Genomic DNA, 20,490 nt, shown 5'->3' with positions numbered 1-20,490 from the left:
AGGGTGGCTACTTGGAAGAATGTAAAATATATTGATTTGTTGAACACTTTTTTTTTTGTTGGTTAATACATTATTCCATATGTTATTTCATAGTTTTGATGTCTTCACTATTATTCTACAATGTAGAAAATAGTAAAAATAAAGAAAAACCCTTGAATGAGTAGGTGTGTCCAAACTTTTGACTGGTACTGTATATACATTTTTAGTATTCATTCGGATTCCTTGTACTGAACGGTTTGTTTTGAAATAGGTGCTTCGTTCCACCTATTACTTTGTATATATCATGTTGTATTTCCCTGTGGTTACTATAGTATTTACGACTATAGAGTCACTTTTTTTTGTTGTATTTCTTGTGTTTCCTACAGTTCTACCTCCAGGACACTAAAAGCAGTAACGGGACGTTCATCAACAGCCAGCGTCTGAGCCGGGGGTCCGAGGAGAGCCCCCCCTGCGAGGTCCTCTCTGGTGACACCATCCAGTTTGGGGTTGACGTCACGGAGAACACGCGCAAAGGTACACACACACACACACACACACACACACACACACACACACACAACGATGTCAAGTGTATGGTAAACAAAAGTGTATGGGTAGTACACATCAGAGTTGTAGAGGGGAAACCGCCGTGTTTCTGACAGTCTTTCAGTGATTTGGGTCATAGTGAATATTATCGTAAACGGTTCGAGTTAGAGAGACACATTATTGGGAATAAAACTTCTGTTTTACGTTTCTATCGTGTCTACCAGAGGGTTACTCTGGTGTCTAGTCTTATTAAAGCCCTCAGTTGTGTTAAATGGGGGGCATTCTGGGAAATACATCCACCACTATGGTACATGTAGGGGCCTACACAACCATAAGGGCTACGTCCCAATTATCTCTCCTTCCTCCTAACGTCTACACTTCCTCATATCCCTTCACTGATTTTAAATAAACAAAAAGGAAATAACTGGTTTTAACATATGGTAGAAACCAGGCCATAGGGGTGTAACTGTACATGTATTGGTGCGGGGACCTTGGTTCGGTCCGCACTGAGAACCCATGGAAATACATTAAAAAAAAATCATATTTACAAAATAGACTCACTAGGCCTTATAGGATATGCCTACGCTGAGTTCTGGGCTTAAGCCTCGAGTAAATCTGAGCTGAGAAACTATTCAGGCTATTTCACTAAAAGTAGAGCCTATGCACACTTTAATCAAAATTCTTATCTTAATTGCCGCATTTCAAATGGTCTTGTTAGACTGGACCTGCTGTGTGTGTTTGGCCTGCCTGTATTAGACTGGACCTGCTGTATTAGACTGGACCTGCTGTGTGTTTGGCCTGCCTGTATTAGACTGGACCTGCTGTATTAGACTGGACCTGCTGTGTGTTTGGCCTGCCTGTATTAGACTGGACCTGCTGTGTGTTTGGCCTGCCTGTATTAGACTGGACCTGCTGTATTAGACTGGACCTGCTGTGTGGTTGGTCTGCCTGTATTAGACTGGACCTGCTGTGTGTGTTTGGCCTGCCTGTATTAGACTGGACCTGCTGTATTAGACTGGACCTGCTGTGTGTTTGGCCTGCCTGTATTAGACTGGACCTGCTGTATTAGACTGGACCTGCTGTGTGTTTGGCCTGCCTGTATTAGACTGGACCTGCTGTATTAGACTGGACCTGCTGTGTGTTTGGCCTGCCTGTATTAGACTGGACCTGCTGTGTGTTTGGCCTGCCTGTATTAGACTGGACCTGCTGTGTGTTTGGCCTGCCTGTATTAGACTGGACCTGCTGTGTGTGTTTGGCCTGCCTGTATTAGACTGGACCTGCTTTATTAGACTGGACCTGTTGTGTGTTTGGCCTGCCTGTATTAGACTGGACCTGCTGTGTGTGTTTGGCCTGCCTGTATTAGACTGGACCTGCTGTGTGGTTGGCCTGCCTGTATTAGACTGGACCTGCTGTATTAGACTGGACCTGCTGTGTGGTTGGCCTGCCTGTATTAGACTGGACCTGCTGTGTGGTTGGCCTGCCTGTATTAGACTGGACCTGCTGTATTAGACTGGACCTGCTGTGTGGTTGGCCTGCCTGTATTAGACTGGACCTGCTGTGTGTTTGGCCTGCCTGTATTAGACTGGACCTGCTGTATTAGACTGGACCTGCTGTGTGTTTGGCCTGCCTGTATTAGACTGGACCTGCTGTATTAGACTGGACCTGCTGTGTGTTTGGCCTGCCTGTATTAGACTGGACCTGCTGTATTAGACTGGACCTGCTGTGTGTTTGGCCTGCCTGTATTAGACGACCTGCTGTATTAGACTGGACCTGCTGTGTGGTTGGCCTGCCTGTATTAGACTGGACCTGCTGTATTAGACTGGACCTGCTGTATTAGACTGGACCTGCTGTGTGGTTGGTCTGCCTGTATTAGACTGGACCTGCTGTGTGTGTTTGGCCTGCCTGTATTAGACTGGACCTGCTGTATTAGACTGGACCTGCTGTGTGTTTGGCCTGCCTGTATTAGACTGGACCTGCTGTATTAGACTGGACCTGCTGTGTGTTTGGCCTGCCTGTATTAGACTGGACCTGCTGTATTAGACTGGACCTGCTGTGTGTTTGGCCTGCCTGTATTAGACTGGACCTGCTGTATTAGACTGGACCTGCTGTGTGTTTGGCCTGCCTGTATTAGACTGGACCTGCTGTGTGTTTGGCCTGCCTGTATTAGACTGGACCTGCTGTGTGTTTGGCCTGCCTGTATTAGACTGGACCTGCTGTGTGTGTTTGGCCTGCCTGTATTAGACTGGACCTGCTGTATTAGACTGGACCTGCTGTGTGTTTGGCCTGCCTGTATTAGACTGGACCTGCTGTATTAGACTGGACCTGCTGTGTGGTTGGTCTGCCTGTATTAGACTGGACCTGCTGTGTGTGTTTGGCCTGCCTGTATTAGACTGGACCTGCTGTATTAGACTGGACCTGCTGTGTGTTTGGCCTGCCTGTATTAGACTGGACCTGCTGTATTAGACTGGACCTGCTGTGTGTTTGGCCTGCCTGTATTAGACTGGACCTGCTGTATTAGACTGGACCTGCTGTGTGTTTGGCCTGCCTGTATTAGACTGGACCTGCTGTATTAGACTGGACCTGCTGTGTGTGTTTGGCCTGCCTGTATTAGACTGGACCTGCTGTGTGGTTGGCCTGCCTGTATTAGACTGGACCTGCTGTATTAGACTGGACCTGCTGTGTGGTTGGCCTGCCTGTATTAGACTGGACCTGCTGTGTGGTTGGCCTGCCTGTATTAGACTGGACCTGCTGTATTAGACTGGACCTGCTGTGTGGTTGGCCTGCCTGTATTAGACTGGACCTGCTGTGTGTTTGGCCTGCCTGTATTAGACTGGACCTGCTGTATTAGACTGGACCTGCTGTGTGTTTGGCCTGCCTGTATTAGACTGGACCTGCTGTATTAGACTGGACCTGCTGTGTGTTTGGCCTGCCTGTATTAGACTGGACCTGCTGTATTAGACTGGACCTGCTGTGTGTTTGGCCTGCCTGTATTAGACGACCTGCTGTATTAGACTGGACCTGCTGTGTGGTTGGCCTGCCTGTATTAGACTGGACCTGCTGTATTAGACTGGACCTGCTGTATTAGACTGGACCTGCTGTGTGGTTGGTCTGCCTGTATTAGACTGGACCTGCTGTGTGTGTTTGGCCTGCCTGTATTAGACTGGACCTGCTGTATTAGACTGGACCTGCTGTGTGTTTGGCCTGCCTGTATTAGACTGGACCTGCTGTATTAGACTGGACCTGCTGTGTGTTTGGCCTGCCTGTATTAGACTGGACCTGCTGTATTAGACTGGACCTGCTGTGTGTTTGGCCTGCCTGTATTAGACTGGACCTGCTGTATTAGACTGGACCTGCTGTGTGTTTGGCCTGCCTGTATTAGACTGGACCTGCTGTGTGTTTGGCCTGCCTGTATTAGACTGGACCTGCTGTGTGTTTGGCCTGCCTGTATTAGACTGGACCTGCTGTGTGTGTTTGGCCTGCCTGTATTAGACTGGACCTGCTGTATTAGACTGGACCTGCTGTGTGTTTGGCCTGCCTGTATTAGACTGGACCTGCTGTATTAGACTGGACCTGCTGTGTGGTTGGTCTGCCTGTATTAGACTGGACCTGCTGTGTGTGTTTGGCCTGCCTGTATTAGACTGGACCTGCTGTATTAGACTGGACCTGCTGTGTGTTTGGCCTGCCTGTATTAGACTGGACCTGCTGTATTAGACTGGACCTGCTGTGTGTTTGGCCTGCCTGTATTAGACTGGACCTGCTGTATTAGACTGGACCTGCTGTGTGTTTGGCCTGCCTGTATTAGACTGGACCTGCTGTATTAGACTGGACCTGCTGTGTGTTTGGCCTGCCTGTATTAGACTGGACCTGCTGTGTGTTTGGCCTGCCTGTATTAGACTGGACCTGCTGTGTGTTTGGCCTGCCTGTATTAGACTGGACCTGCTGTGTGTGTTTGGCCTGCCTGTATTAGACTGGACCTGCTGTATTAGACTGGACCTGCTGTGTGTTTGGCCTGCCTGTATTAGACTGGACCTGCTGTATTAAACTGGACCTGCTGTGTGTTTGGCCTGCCTGTATTAGACTGGACCTGCTGTATTAGACTGGACCTACTGGGTGTGTTGGCCTGCCTGTATTAGACTGGACCTGCTGTATTAGACTGGACCTACTGGGTGTGTTGGCCTGCCTGTATTAGACTGGACCTGCTGTATTAGACTGGACCTACTGGGTGTGTTGGCCTGCCTGTATTAGACTGGACCTGCTGTATTAGACTGGACCTACTGGGTGTGTTGGCCTGCCTGTATTATACCGATGTTTACCCTGCTTTAGAGACTGTGGGAGAATGCAACTTGTACATGTATCTTCGGTCTTTTTTTTCCGGAGCCTTATCAGTGAATCTTTACGGTTGGTCATTGTTTATATAGGATTTGGATGGTGATGTTAATATAGCCTGTCCTGTGTGTTCCAGTCACTCATGGCTGCATAGTGTCTACAATCAAGCTGTTTCTACCTGACGGCATGGAGGCTCGACGACGATCAGAGTAAGTAGTAGAGCGTTTAGTTAAATACTTGCAAGTAGTACTAATATGTAGCCGATTTAGTTCTGCACTCTGGCATTCCCATTCAACTGTTACCAACGAGCAGCGACGGGGTCGCTAGGGAACCGGGGGGGGTCGCTAGGGGACCGGCGGGGGGGCGCTAGGGGACCGGGGGGGCTAGGGAACCGGGGGGGCCGCTAGGGGACCGGCGACGGGGCCGCTAGCTGTATAAGATGGAGGGAGGAGGAGAGGTGGTTGGGGGATGACTGAGGCAACTGAGACAGCTGCTCAGCCCCCATCTGTTTTCAGCGTCTCCTCTCAGAGCCCATCTGTGTGCTTAAACAAATGTGGTTTCTACTGACATTTGAGATGAACAAGCTGTGGCGTGAGGCAGTCCGTAATTTCGATTAAGATATTAATGAGCGAGCGAGGACGGACGTAGTCAGTATGACTATTTGATCAGTACTTTTGAAATGTACAGCGACAGAATTCCAGAACATGAGACTTTTTTTTTTACAGTATTCTCCCTGTACACCAGGGCTGCACAACCCTCTTACTGGAGATCTACCGTCCTGTAGGTTTACAGTCCAACCCTCTTCCTGGAGATCTACTGTCCTGTAGGTTTACAGTCCAACCCTCTTCCTGGAGATCTACCGTCCTGTAGGTTTACAGTCCAACCCTCTTCCTGGAGATCTACCTTCCTGTAGGTTTTCAGTCCAACCCTAATTTAACACACCTGATTCTACTTATAAGCTGCTCTACAAGACCTTAACTAGCTGAATCAGATATGCTAAATTAGGGTTGGACTGATAACCTACAGGAAGGTAGATCTCCAGGAAGAGGGTTGGACTGTAAACCTACAGGACGGTAGATCTCCAGGAAGAGGGTTGGACTGTAAACCTACAGGAAGGTAGATCTCCAGGAAGAGGGTTGGACTGCCCTGCTGTACACCAAGTCAGAACCATAGGATAAATAACGGGGGCATATAAATAGACAATTATATTTCTCTATAACAGGTTATAGGCTACATGTTCACCACTAAGTCAGAACAGTAGGTGAAATGAAGAGTGGTAAATAGAGCACATTATTAGGGTGAGGCACATGGGCTACTAACAGCTTACTACACAACATACACTTATGTATACTGTAGCTAAGAAAGTAATACTATCTCCCTGGTATATTACACCATTTATGCAGCAGCAGACAATATATTTTTGGACTCACCTTGTTGTGCTGTGCTCACTTGGAACAGGAAGGTGTTGTGGTGGTCCTTCGTGGGCTAATAATTTTGTCATAACTTTTGTCATCAAAGTCTGGTATTCTCTGGATTTATGGTGCTTTCAAGACAACTGTGAACTCAGGGGGGGGGGGGGGAACACGGTTGAATCAGGAAGTCAGTGATCTTCAGGTCGGAGCGACCCGAGTTTCCCAACTTGGAATTCCGAGTTGAATGACCGTTCAAAACGTGTATATTCCCTGTTTTGAAAGCGGCAGAAGTCATGCTGGATTGACAGCTTGGCCAATGTTGAATGTTTATGATTTTAAGCTTGGAAAAGACACCCTTTAACCCAGACTTGGACCACACAGCCAATCCACTGAATAGCAAGCTAGTGATTTGCTTTACAATGCTTGCAGTTAGCCACTGATTCCTTCCAGACCACTCATTCCTTCCAGACCACTCATTGTTGAATTTGCAATTTCCAACTTGTTGTGTAATGTTTATGACCGATTAGCACCGATACGTTTTATCTATAATTTCTCTTTATATGACAAGGATTAAAAAGGATTAGTCAGTAGGTTGTCGACTTCATTCATGATGATGACTACTAAGATTTTGAAAGTAGGATGTTGACATGATCAGTCCAATCAAAGCTACTGTAGATGTAACGTGATTTGACATAATTTTATCTGTGGCCAATGGCTTTCTTGGATGGGCACTTCTAATGTAATTCTATAGCAGCACCCAAGGGGCTAGAATTTTCGAGCTCTACTCTTAGATTTGGCGGTGACGTAGTGTCCCCATGAGTGACAGAACACTGAGCCAATCACGGCGCAACTAGAGAACATTACCAATCCCTACACTCTGTATTTTCCACCGGCTGACCCTCCACCACAGAAAGCACTGAGCTGGGCTGAAACACCTGTATATTCCTCTGGCTGCCCCTCCACCACAGAAAGCACTGAGCTGGGCTGAAACACCTGTATATTCCTCTGGCTGCCCCACCACCACAGAAAGCACTGAGCTGGGCTGAAACACCTGTATATTCCTCTGGCTGCCCCACCACCACAGAAAGCACTGAGCTGGGCTGAAACACCTGTATATTCCTCTGGCTGCCCCTCCACCACAGAAAGCACTGAGCTAGGCTGAAACACCTGTATATTCCTCTGGCTGCCCCTCCACCACAGAAAGCACTGAGCTAGGCTGAAACACCTGTATATTCCTCTGGCTGCCCCTCCACCACAGAAAGCACTGAGCTAGGCTGAAACACCTGTATATTCCTTTGGCTGTCCCTCCACCACAGAAAGCACTGAGCTGGGCTGAAACACCTGTATATTCCTCTGGCTGCCCCACCACCACAGAAAGCACTGAGCTGGGCTGAAACACCTGTATATTCCTCTGGCTGCCCCACCACCACAGAAAGCACTGAGCTGGGCTGAAACACCTGTATATTCCTCTGGCTGCCCCTCCACCACAGAAAGCACTGAGCTGGGCTGAAACACCTGTATATTCCTCTGGCTGTCCCTCCACCACAGAAAGCACTGAGCTGGGCTGAAACACCTGTATATTCCTCTGGCTGCCCCTCCACCACAGAAAGCACTGAGCTGGGCTGAAACACCTGTATATTCCTCTGGCTGCCCCTCCACCACAGAAAGCACTGAGCTGGGCTGAAACACCTGTATATTCCTCTGGCTGCCCCTCCACCACAGAAAGCACTGAGCTAGGCTGAAACACCTGTATATTCCTCTGGCTGCCCCTCCACCACAGAAAGCACTGAGCTAGGCTGAAACACCTGTATTTTGGAGCTGCTTTACTCAAGAAAACAGTAAAGAGACCGTGTTTGTATGCTGCTTTATTAACTCTTATTACTATTATTATTCTTTTTTTGTGACACACAAAAAAAAATATGACTGGTCACCACTGCTTAGCCCTCCAGCACCACTTCCTGCCGCATCTGGTCTCCCATCCAGGGACCAACCCTGCTTAGCTTCAGAGGTACGCCAGCAGTGGGATGCAGGGTGGTATGCTGCTGGCATTAAAGAGTCAAGTATGGCCCTTTTTGTGATTTTTTTATAGTAGCATAAATCCTGCAGTAGCTGTCAAGTATTTCTGCTGTTATCTGGTAATTCACAAAGATATCTGAATCCTAAAGTTACAGCTATTTCACCTCACGCAAAACAGCACTGCCGGGCTGTGAGTGAATCGCTGAAAGATTTGATTTTAGAAGCAAAGTGCACAGGCATAAAAGTTTACTTTAATTTACTCTTAAGTCTAGGAGTGAGATTTTTTTTGTCCTGGGTGTTTCTTGTCCATTTACAAGCTAGGTTGCTTTTCAACGTTTGCTAGCAGCGGAAGCAAACTCAAAGAGACATTGTTGGCAGATACCGTACCGCATGAAGAAACTGCTTCTCCTCCAATAGAAACTTGTAGGCGATGTCATGGCGGCGTTGGCTAGCTGAGCTCATGTGTAGAAACACGTCAGGTCTAACGGCCGTCTCTAACTGGCTGTCGCTGTTGACCCCTGACCTCGTATCGCTCTCTCTCCCTCCCTCTGTTGTTGCTCTTGACCCCTGACCTCCTATCGCTCTTTCTCTCTCTCTCTCTCCCTCCCTCTGTTATTGCTGTTGACCCCTGCCCTCCTATCGCTCTCTCTCTCTCTCTCCCTCCCTCTGTTGTTGCTGTTGACCCCTGCCCCCCTATCTCTCTCTCACTCCCTCTGCTGTTGCTGTTGACCCCTGACCTCATATCGCTCTCTCTCTCTCTCTCTCTCTCTCTCTCTCTCTCTCTCCCCTTTTCTCTGTTGGCACTCAGCTCAGACACCACTATTTTAAAAGGCAATGTGTGGACTTCACAATGCGACCTCTAACACTAACACACAGTCTTGTACAGCTAACCTTGTGGGGACACACAATTCAGTCTCATTCAAAATCCTATTTTCCCTAAACCTAACCGTAACCTGTACTCTTACCCTAACCGTAACCCAAAAAACCTAACCCAAGCTCCTAACCCTAAACCTCTCACGCTCTCTCCCGTCCTGTGCGCTCTGGAGGTTTTCATCACTTTGCTCCGCTCATCTTTCACTCGATCCTGACTTGTCTCCCAGTCCTTGCCACTGAAAAACATCCCCACAGTGTGATGCTGCCACCACCATGCTTCACCGTAGGGATGGTGCCAGGTTTCCTCCAGATGTGACGCTTGGCATTCAGGCTAAAGAGTTCAATCTTGGTTTTATCAGACCAGAGAATCTTGTTTCTCATGGTCATTGTCCTTTAGGTGCCTTTTGGCAAACTCCAAGCTGCTGTCGTGGCTTTTGTCGGGCCACGCTACCATGAAGGCTTGATTGGTGTGGGGTATTCTTGGTCACCTCCCTGACCAAGGCCCTTCTCCCCCGATTGCTCAGCTTGGCCGGGCGGCCAGCTAGGAAGAGTCTTGGTAGTTCCAAACTTCTTCCATTTCAGAATGACGGAGGCCACTGTGTTCTTGGGGACCTTCAATGCTGCAGAAATGTTTTGGTACCCTTCCCCAGATCTTTGCCTCGACACAATCCTGTCTCGGAGCTCTACGGACTATTCCTTCAACCTCATGGTTTGGTTTTTGCTCTGACATGCACTGTCAACTGTGGGACCTTTATATTGACAGGTGTGTGTCCAATCAATTGAATTTACCACAGGTGGACTCCAATCAAGTTGTAGAAACATCTCAAGGACGATCAATGAAAACAGGATGAGGAGCTCAATTTTGAGTCTCATAGCAAAGGGCCTGAATACTTACAATTGTAGTCGGAAGTTTACATACACCTTAGCCAAATACATTTAAACACAGTTTTTCACAATTCCTAACATTTTAATCCTAGTAAAAATTCCCTGTCTTAGGTCAGTTAGGATCACCACTTTATTTGAATAATGTGAATTGTCAGAATAATAGTAGAGAGAATGATTTATTTCAGCTTTTATTTCTTTCATCACTTTCCCAGTGGGTCAGAAGTGTACATGCACTCAATTAGTATTTGGTAGCATTGCCTTTAAAGTGTTCAACTTGGGTCAAACGTTTCGGGTAGCCTTCCACAAGCTTCCCACAATAAGTTGGGTGAATTTTGGACCCTTCCTCCTGACAGAGCTGGTGTAACTGAGTCAGGTTTGTAGGCCTCCTTGCTCGCACACGCTTTTTCAGTTCTGCCCACAGATATTCTATAGGATTGAGGTCAGGGCTTTGTGATGGCCACTCCAATATCTTGACTTTGTTGTCCTGAAGCCATTTTGCCACAACTTTGGAAGTATGCTTGGAGTCATTGTCCATTTGGAAGACTCATTTTTGACCAAGCTTTAACTTCCTGACTGATGTCTTGAGATGTTGCTTCAATATATCCACATAATTTTCTTTCCTCATGATGCCATTTATTTTGTGAAGCGCACCAGTCCCTCCTGCAGCAAAGCACCCCCACAACATTATGCTGCCACCCCCGTGCTTCACGGTAGGGATGGTGTTCTTCGGCTTGCAAGCCTCTCCCTTTTTCCTCCAAACATAATGATGGTCATTATGGCCAAACAGTTCTATTTTTGTTTCATCAGACCAGAGGACATTTCTCCAAAAAGTACGATCTTTGTCCCCATGTGCAGTTGCAAACCGTAGTCTGGCTTTTTTATGGTGGTTTTGGAGCAGTGGCTTCTTCCTTGCTGAGCGGCCTTTCAGGTTGTGTCGATATAGGACTCGTTTTACTGTGGATATAGATACTTTTGTACCTGTTTCCTCCAGGATCTTCACGAGGTCCTTTGCTGTTGTTCTGGGATTGATTTGCACTTTTCACACCGAAGTACGTTCATCTCTAGGAGATTAACGTATCGTCTCCTTCCTGAGCGGTATGACGGCTGCGTGGTCCCATGGTGTTAATACTTGCGTACTATTGTTTGTACAGATGAATGTGGTACCTTCAGGTGTTTGGAAATTGCTCCCAAGGATGAACCAGACTTGTGCAGGTCTACAATATTTTTTCTGAAGTCTTGGCTGATTTCTTTTGATTTTCCCATGATGTCAAGCAAAGAGGCACTGAGGCACAACACCTCCAATTGACTCAAATTATGTCAATTAGCCTATCAGAAGCTTCTAAAGCCATGACATCATTTTCTGGAATTTTCCAAGCTGTTTAAAGGCACAGTCAACTTAGTGTATGTAAACTTCTGACCCACTGGAATTGTGATACAGTGAATTATAAGTGAAATAATCTGTCTGTAAACAATTGTTGGAAAAATTACTTGTGTCATGCACAAAGTAGATGTCCTAACCGACTTGCATAACTATAGTTTGTTCACAAGAAATTTGTGGAGTGGTTTGAATTTTTTGTATTTTTTTTAATGACTCCAACCTAAGTGTTTGTAAACCTCCGACTTCAACTGTATGTAAATAAGGTATTTCTTTATCTTTTTTAAAAATAAATTTTTCAAAAATGTCTAAACCTGTTTTTGCATCGTCATTATGGGGTGTGTAGATAGATTAAGTTGTGTTTCTCAATTTTAGAATCAGGCTGTTGCTTAACAGGACGTAAGATACATCATGGATGACAGTACACCATTTTTCATACCCATTTTGGCATGTGAGCACTCTTTAAAAAAACTACTGTCCTGAAATTTTTACAAAAGCTCTAAATCACTTTTTAATTCTGGATTGTTGTGCAGGCTTGTGCGTTCGTCTGAAAATATATTTCTGTTGTGAGGATGCTCTGTTTCTATGGGACTCACCTGTCACAGGTTTTATCGTTTTTTTTGTTGAGTCATGTGAAATGGAATGCCGTCCAACCTGTGTCCCGTTGTTCACCTGTAGAGAACCCTGCTGTACTGGTTTATGTAACCGCGGTGTTTTGTGGGACACAAGACCATACAGACACACAGGTCCAAATTGCTATTGTCCTGCTCCAGTTTTATGTTCTCTCTCTCTCTCTCTCTCTCTCTCTCTCTCTCTCTCTCTCTCTCTCTCTCTCTCTCTCTCTCTCTCTCTCTCTGTGTCTCTCTCTCTCTCTCTGTGTCTCTCTGTCTCTCTCTCTCTTTATGAATATCACAAGGGATACGTCCTTATCATATGCAGTTAGCTGAGGGACAATCCGTGTATGGGCGCTCTTTGACTCTCCCACCTGGGAGGGGCAGGTACAGTGGGGAGGTTGTTCCTGCAGTGCTTTGCTGTGTGTGTGAGTGAGTGATTGTGACAGGCTGGTTTGAAAATACAGAAGTAGTTTATCTTGCTATGAGAGAAGGGAGGTGGCTGAACTGAAGGTCCTCATCTGATCAACCAACAGGGATATTACTGACTAGTCTCAGACCATCTGTCTACTTATTGTGGTTGGAGTTTACCTGGTTGAGTGTGAAGCCAAGTGCTTATCAGGTAACCTGACGTATGTCTGTGTGTGTGTGTGTGTCAGTGCTTGCAAGTCAATACCTTTTTGTTCATGTGTAGGTTAAGTTTGAGACAGATAAGTGTGGCTGAAATGACTAGGAAGGAAGTCCTGATACTGTTTTTTTCCCAGCAGCATAGTAGTAGACTGTAAAGTAGAGCAGTAGACTACAGCAGAGTCACTCTTATCACAATGAAGCTTGTAGGTTTTGTCATGTCTGTTTTGACTCTGTGCCAACACCGGTACAACCCAGCTAGAACAGGAATGAAACCTACTAGCACACTGGAGGGTAGTGTTAGGTCATGTCTGTTTTGACTCTGTGCCAACACCGGTACAACCCAGCTAGAACAGGAATGAAACCCTGTTAGCACGCTGTGGAGTATAGCACAACAGCGGTAAGAGGACAGGTAAGTTGGACTCGGGCACAGGGCTAGTTTAATAGCGTGAGATGCCCATGCAATGTAAAGGTCAACCAATTGTTGGCAGGATAGGGAGGGGAAAGTTGAGCTTCCACAACAATTTTTTTTCTTCCTTTTTGACAGAATTCTTCTTATTAATAAAATTAAAAAAATAAAGGGATTTAAAGGAGCAAAATCAATCCTGTTTTAACTTGTAGATTATCACGAAGGTAAACACCTGTTTTACAGTGGAGTTATAGAAATATCAGGCGTAAAAAGCATCTGGAAAGATGAGCTTCATAAACAGATGAAGATCATGTCTACAGTTGTGATTCTATAACGGGGTCATAATGGAAACTTTAACGTTTTTTTTTTTTTCTTTTAGAGGTTTCATTGTTTGTGCCACTTGCCAGTCACTATATTTTATTCATGCAAATCATGAACTTGATTTGATCTAGAAAATGAGGAGGAAGTGTTCTGTGTTGCCATGGAGCTAGTGAAACACTCAAAATGTTATAGGGTCTGTAAAGGAGATTTTCAGGTGAACAAATAATAGTCTATCATAAATCATTTAGTTTTAATTACAAGTTGCAACAGGGAGACTCGTCTCAGCACAGAAGCAGAGAAAATGTCTAATAGGTGTGTTCTCTGACAAGGCATTGTGTATATATATTAAATCAGACGGCACCAAATGTTCTCTAAACAGCCGGAAAGATGTCACATCAGCTGATATACAATCACACAGTGTCACAGACATTATCAGTGTGTCCCCGGCCAAGTCTGGAGGCCAACTTTTTAACGTTCAACACTGGCAGACGTTTGATACTGGCACTTAAACTAGTCAAAGGTTGAACATCAGTACTCAGTTACTGGAGACGAATCAATATCAAATCATTCCCATTTTAAACTCTTTGTGTGTGTGTGTGTGTACTGTCATACAATATGTTCTAGCAGTCTAAATCAGTGTTTCCTGGTTCTTAGCTCGTGGCTCGTTCCTCCTGAGTTTCAGTACAGAACTAGGTGGGTAGTATTCAGCAGGCACAAAAAAAAAGAAGTAATTCTATCGACAACGTCCCCACCAGTGACCGTAAGTACATGCCATGAAGGATCGAGTTGCCGCTTTCAAGTCGCGGGACACTAATCTGGACGCTTATAAGAAATCCCGCTACGACTTCCGCCGAGCCGTCAAGGTCGACGCGTCAATACAGGACCAACGTTGAACCCTACTACACCGACTCTGACGTCCAACGGGTGTGGCAGTTCTCGCAAACTATAACGGATTGCGAAAGGATCTGCCGAGCGACGCGAGCCTACCAAGAGGCAAGCAACACTGAACCATGCATGAGAGTACCAGCTGTTACGGACGACTGATTTCGCTCCATGAAATGCTTTTAAAAGGCTGGCCATTGCTCACATCAACACCATCATCCCAGACACCCTGGACCTACTCCAATTCACCTACCGTCCGAACAGATCCACAGATGACCCAATATTTATTGAACTCCACACTGCCCTCTCCGACCTGGACAAGAGGGAGAAAATGAGAATGCTGTTCATTGACTACAGCTCAGCATTCAACACCATAGAGCCCTCCAAGTTAATCACCCAGCTCAGGACCCTGGGACTAAACACCTCCCTCTGCAACTGGATCCTGGGCTTCCTGACGTGCCACCCCCAGGTGGTAATGGTAGGCAACAATGCATCCGCAATGCTCATCCTCAACACGGGGGCCCCTCAGGGGTGTGTGCTTAGTCCCCTCCTGTACTCCCTGTTCACCCACGACTGCGTGGCTGCGCAGGACTCCAACATCAAGTTTGACATAATGGTGGTAGGAATGATCACCGGCCATCAGACAGCCTACAGGGAGGTTCGAGACCTGGCATTATCTATTCTGTTGTCTAGTCACTTTACCCCTACCAACAGTATACTGGTGCTGGACCAACTTCTCCCTTAATATCAGCAAGACAAAGGAGATGATGGTGGACCACAGGAAACGGAAGGGCAAGCACTCCCCCATCCACATTGATGAGGCTTTAGCGGAGCGGGTTGAGAGCTTCAAGAGTGGGTGGGGGAGTACTGCCCCAGTACGTCACTGGGGCTGAGATTCCTGCCGTCCAGGACCTCTATACCAGGCGGCGTCAGAGGAAGGGACAAAATATTGTCAGACTGTTCTCTCTGCTTCCACACGGCAAGCGGTAAGCAGTACCGAATTAATAAAAAAATCTAAATTGTGTCAAATAGCCAATTGGCAACCCATCCCTTATGGGATTAATATACACATTAACAAACAAAACGATAATTCACTATGGTAATTAAATGATAACAAACCGGGACCCTGAACAGCTATCCCCAAGCCATAAGGCTACTAAATGGACCCAGACTACCTGCATTTACTCTTTACTTTTTTTATTAACTCCCTTGCACTCACTCTCTCATATATGTATGTGTGTATGTGTGTATGTGTGTGTGTGTGTGTGTGTGTGTGTGTTGTGTGAGTAAAGAGCATTGTGTGTATATGTATGTGTTTATATATATGTGTGTATATATATATACATATATACATACAATGCTCTTTACTCACACATACACACACGCTGCTTTACCCCTACCTACAGTATACTGCTGTTGCTGTCTATTATCTATCCTTTACCCCTACCTACAGTATACTGCTGTTGCTGTCTATTATCTATCCTTTACCCCTACCTACAGTATACTGCTGTTACTGTCTATTATCTATCCTTTACCCCTACCTACAGTATACTGCTGTTACTGTCTATTATCTATCCTTTACCCCTACCTACAGTATACTGCTGTTACTGTCTATTATCTATCCTTTACCCCTACCTACAGTATACTGCTGTTACTGTCTATTATCTATCCTTTACCCCTACCTACAGTATACTGCTGTTACTGTCTATTATCTATCCTTTACCCCTACCTACAGTATACTGCTGTTACTGTCTATTACCTATCCTTTACCCCTACCTACAGTATACTGCTGTTACTGTCTATTATCTATCCTTTACCCCTACCTACAGTATACTGCTGTTACTGTCTATTACCTATCCTTTACCCCTACCTACAGTATACTGCTGCTACTGTCTATTATCTATCCTTTACCCCTACCTACAGTATACTGCTGTTACTGTCTATTATCTATCCTTTACCCCAACCTACAGTATACTGCTGTTAATGTCTATTATCTATCCTTTACCCCTACCTACAGTATACTGCTGTTACTGTCTATTATCTATCCTTTACCCCTACCTACAGTATACTGCTACTACTGTCTATTACCTATCCTGTTGCCTCGTCACTTACCCCTACCTATATGTACATAGCTACCTCAATTACCTCGTACCCCTGCACATTGACTCGAAATTGTGATATTACCCTGTATATAGCCATGTTATTACCTGGTGGTGCTCTCTGTATATAGCCATGCTATTACCTGGTGGTGCTCTCTGTATATAGCCATGTTATTACCTGGTGGTGCTCTCTGTATATAGCCATGCTATTACCTGGTGGTGCTCTCTGTATATAGCCATGCTATTACCTGGCGGTGCTCTCTGTATATAGCCATGCTATTACCTGGCGGTGCTCTCTGTATATAGCCATGCTATTACCTGGCGGTGCTCTCTGTATATAGCCATGCTATTACCTGGCGGTGCTCCCTCTGTATATAGCCATGCTATTACCTGGCGGTGCTCCCTCTGTATATAGCCATGCTATTACCTGGCGGTGCTCCCTCTGTATATAGCCATGCTATTACCTGGCGGTGCTCTCTGTATATAGCCATGCTATTACCTGGCGGTGCTCTCTGTATATAGCCATGCTATTACCTGGCGGTGCTCTCTGTATATAGCCATGCTATTACCTGGCGGTGCTCTCTGTATATAGCCATGCTATTACCTGGCGGTGCTCTCTGTATATAGCCATGCTATTACCTGGCGGTGCTCTCTGTATATAGCCATGCTATTACCTGGCGGTGCTCTCTGTATATAGCCATGCTATTACCTGGCGGTGCTCCTCTGTATATAGCCATGCTATTACCTGGCGGTGCTCTCTGTATATAGCCATGCTATTACCTGGCGGTGCTCTCTGTATATAGCCATGCTATTACCTGGCGGTGCTCTCTGTATATAGCCATGCTATTACCTGGCGGTGCTCTCTGTATATAGCCATGCTATTACCTGGCGGTGCTCTCTGTATATAGCCATGCTATTACCTGGCGGTGCTCTCTGTATATAGCCATGCTATTACCTGGCGGTGCTCTCTGTATATAGCCATGCTATTACCTGGCGGTGCTCCCTCTGTATATAGCCATGCTATTACCTGGCGGTGCTCCCTCTGTATATAGCCATGCTATTACCTGGCGGTGCTCCCTCTGTATATAGCCATGCTATTACCTGGCGGTGCTCCCTCTGTATATAGCCATGCTATTACCTGGCGGTGCTCCCTCTGTATATAGCCATGCTATTACCTGGCGGTGCTCCCTGTATATAGCCATGCTATTACCTGGCGGTGCTCCCTGTATATAGCCATGCTATTACCTGGCGGTGCTCCCTCTGTATATAGCCATGCTATTACCTGGCGGTGCTCCCTCTGTATATAGCCATGCTATTACCTGGCGGTGCTCCCTCTGTATATAGCCATGCTATTACCTGGTGGTGCTCCCTGTATATAGCCATGCTATTACCTGGTGGTGCTCCCTGTATATAGCCATGCTATTACCTGGTGGTGCTCTCTGTATATAGCCATGCTATTACCTGGTGGTGCTCTCTGTATATAGCCATGCTATTACCTGGCGGTGCTCCCTCTGTATATAGCCATGCTATTACCTGGTGGTGCTCTCTGTATTTAATCGTATCACTAATTTATATATATTTTTTATATTTATTTCTGCGTTGTTGTTAAAGGACCCGTCAGCAAACATTTCCCTATTTGTCTACACCTGTTTTACAAAAAAAACAAATATATATATATATAAAATGTTTTGATTTTGAGCAAGCACCCTGTGTTACAGCGGTATAGTTTTATTTGCCATGTCACAGCAGCCAGCCCAATGACCTCAAACAGATTTAGGGCCTATAGTTAGACCCTTGATTATAAACGGACTGTGATGGAGCGTTGCACAACTAGCTTAGTCAGCAGTAGATCTCGTCGGCATTCTCTCTCTGCCACTAGTGTAGATGGCCTCTACCTGTCCCTGGACGGTTGAGGCAGGCAGTGTGGTTTACACTACAGTTGATGGTGTGTGTGTGAAGTAAGAGCAGCATCAATAGTGTGTTTACATAACGGAGTGTTTGTCTCATTGAGATGTGGTTTGGTGTGTGTGTGAGAAGTAAGAGCAGCATCAATAGTGTGTTTACATAACGGAGTGTTTGTCTCATTGAGATGTGGTTTGGTGTGTGTGTGTGTGTGTGAAGTAAGAGCAGCATCAATAGTGTGTTTACATAACAGAGTGTTTGTCTCATTGAGATGTGGTTTGGTGTGTGTGTGTGAAGTAAGAGCAGCATCAATAGTGTGTTTACATAACGGAGTGTTTGTCTCATTGAGATGTGGTTTGGTGTGTGTGTGTGAAGTAAGAGCAGCATCAATAGTGTGTTTACATAACGGAGTGTTTGTCTCATTGAGATGTGGTTTGGTGTGTGTGTGTGAAGTAAGAGCAGCATCAATAGTGTGTTTACATAACGGAGTGTTTGTCTCATTGAGATGTGGTTTGGTGTGTGTGTGTGTGAGTAAGAGCAGCATCAATAGTGTGTTTACATAACAGAGTGTTTGTCTCATTGAGATGTGGTTTGGTGTGTGTGTGTGTGAAGTAAGAGCAGCATCAATAGTGTGTTTACATAACGGAGTGTTTGTCTCATTGAGATGTGGTTTGGTGTGTGTGTGTGAAGTAAGAGCAGCATCAATAGTGTGTTTACATAACGGAGTGTTTGTCTCATTGAGATGTGGTTTGGTGTGTGTGTGTGTGTGTGTGTGTGTGATGTAAGATCCACAGTAGTAATCACGTTTTGAGGAGCAGGAAACAACCACGTCATGATTCTAGTAGGTTACAATCAGTTACAATGGCTGCATGTACGGCGACCCAGACCAGCTGGTTCTCTACTCAGTACAATGGCTGCATGAGCGGTGCCACGGCGACCCAGACCAGCTGGTTTATTCTAGTCTACCTTCTAATCCATAGTCTATATGACCAGAGAGAACGCCAAGTGGTGAAATGACCCCCGTTTAGTCGACTGGTCAATGGTTTGGTCGATTTGGCTGATGGTCGACCCAAGATTTCTGTAGTCGAGCAGTGGCATATATATATAGATATAGATATAGATAGATAGATATAGATATACATATAGATATAGATAGATATAGATAGATAGATAGATATAGAGAGAGATAGATATAGAGATAGAGAGATATATAGATATATAGATATAGATATATAGATATTTATAGATATAGATAGAGAGATATAGATATATAGAGAGATATAGAGATAGATATATAGAGAGATATAGAGATAGATATATAGAGATATATAGAGATATATATATATATGATAGAGATATAGATAGATATATATTAATAATAATAATAATATGGCACATGAGACGAAAGTCTGATTCACACCTGTCTGAGTGGACTAATCCATTTAGAGGCTGCGGGGGTGGCACTCCAGTATTACCAGTTGTACAATTTTTTGTTACTGTTTTATTACCATTTCGAATCTACAATGTTTGTTTGGTTACAATCATTTTGGTTAACGCGTTCAATATATTATTACAGTCTTATCGTTGTAGGGGTGGACACGTTGTTTGCAGAGAGCACACTTGGTTTGTTTTAGTTAAATTTTATGATTTGTCAATTTTTGTTTTGGATCGCTCCTGTCAGTATAGAAGTAGGATTAGTCTACCTGGCCTGAGTGCAAATGTTGGCCTATAAATGTTCCCATTTTGGGGATTTGATACTATTTAATATTGTCTTATACAATGTTGTGAGTTTACTAGCATGATTGGACTGGACCAAGTTAATAGTTGATACAATGTTTCCAAGTTCCTTGCAGACAGGCCTTGCGTAGCCTAATGTGATTTAATAGGATATTTATTTTGATCAGGATATTTTCTACCTGCAGGCTGCAATGTTTTTATTTGTTGGCAATTAGTTACTTTTAGATTTGTATTAAAAAAAAATTCATTTAGATTTTTTTTTTAGTAACTACATTTGATTTTGAAATATGAAGACTTTATTAGAAATTAAACTTGTTCCATTTTTTTAAATGTCCATCTGAAAATCCTAACTGGCACACAGATCAGTATAAATGGTAGGATAACTTGACACTGGAAAAGGTTGCTGACCGCTAACAGCAGTGGACGGAATGGGTTCGCGAACAGGGTTTTTTTTTTCTTCCTTCTTCTGGTTAGGCTATATTGATCTCTG

At 45.0% G+C, this 20,490-nt stretch overlaps 1 protein-coding gene across 18 annotated transcripts in view; it reads left to right on the top strand.

Annotated features, from left to right (window-relative positions):
• The window catches only part of slmapa (sarcolemma associated protein a), a 169,386-nt gene that overhangs the window by 54,668 nt on the left and 94,228 nt on the right, over positions 1–20,490 (top strand). For 15 of the 18 annotated variants that reach the window (XR_006761404.1, XM_045705708.1, XM_045705712.1 and 12 more), the window contains exons 2-3: positions 366–513; positions 4,988–5,060. Coding sequence is in view for 15 of the 18 variants with exons in the window: in XM_045705708.1 (XP_045561664.1) it covers positions 366–513; positions 4,988–5,060 (221 nt within the window). In the remaining 3 variants the exon portion in view is untranslated. Of the gene's footprint in view, positions 1–365; positions 514–4,987; positions 5,061–12,248; positions 12,646–13,043; positions 13,063–20,490 lie in introns of those variants that run through there. The other 3 variants (XM_045705716.1, XM_045705718.1, XM_045705719.1) reach the window with 3 other exon arrangements.

The sequence above is a fragment of the Salmo salar genome, chromosome ssa22 (assembly GCF_905237065.1).
Source record: "Salmo salar chromosome ssa22, Ssal_v3.1, whole genome shotgun sequence".
NCBI classification, from domain to species: domain Eukaryota; kingdom Metazoa; phylum Chordata; class Actinopteri; order Salmoniformes; family Salmonidae; genus Salmo; species Salmo salar.
Note: the sequence above shows the minus strand (reverse complement) of the source record. Positions and strands in the feature narration are given on the sequence as shown.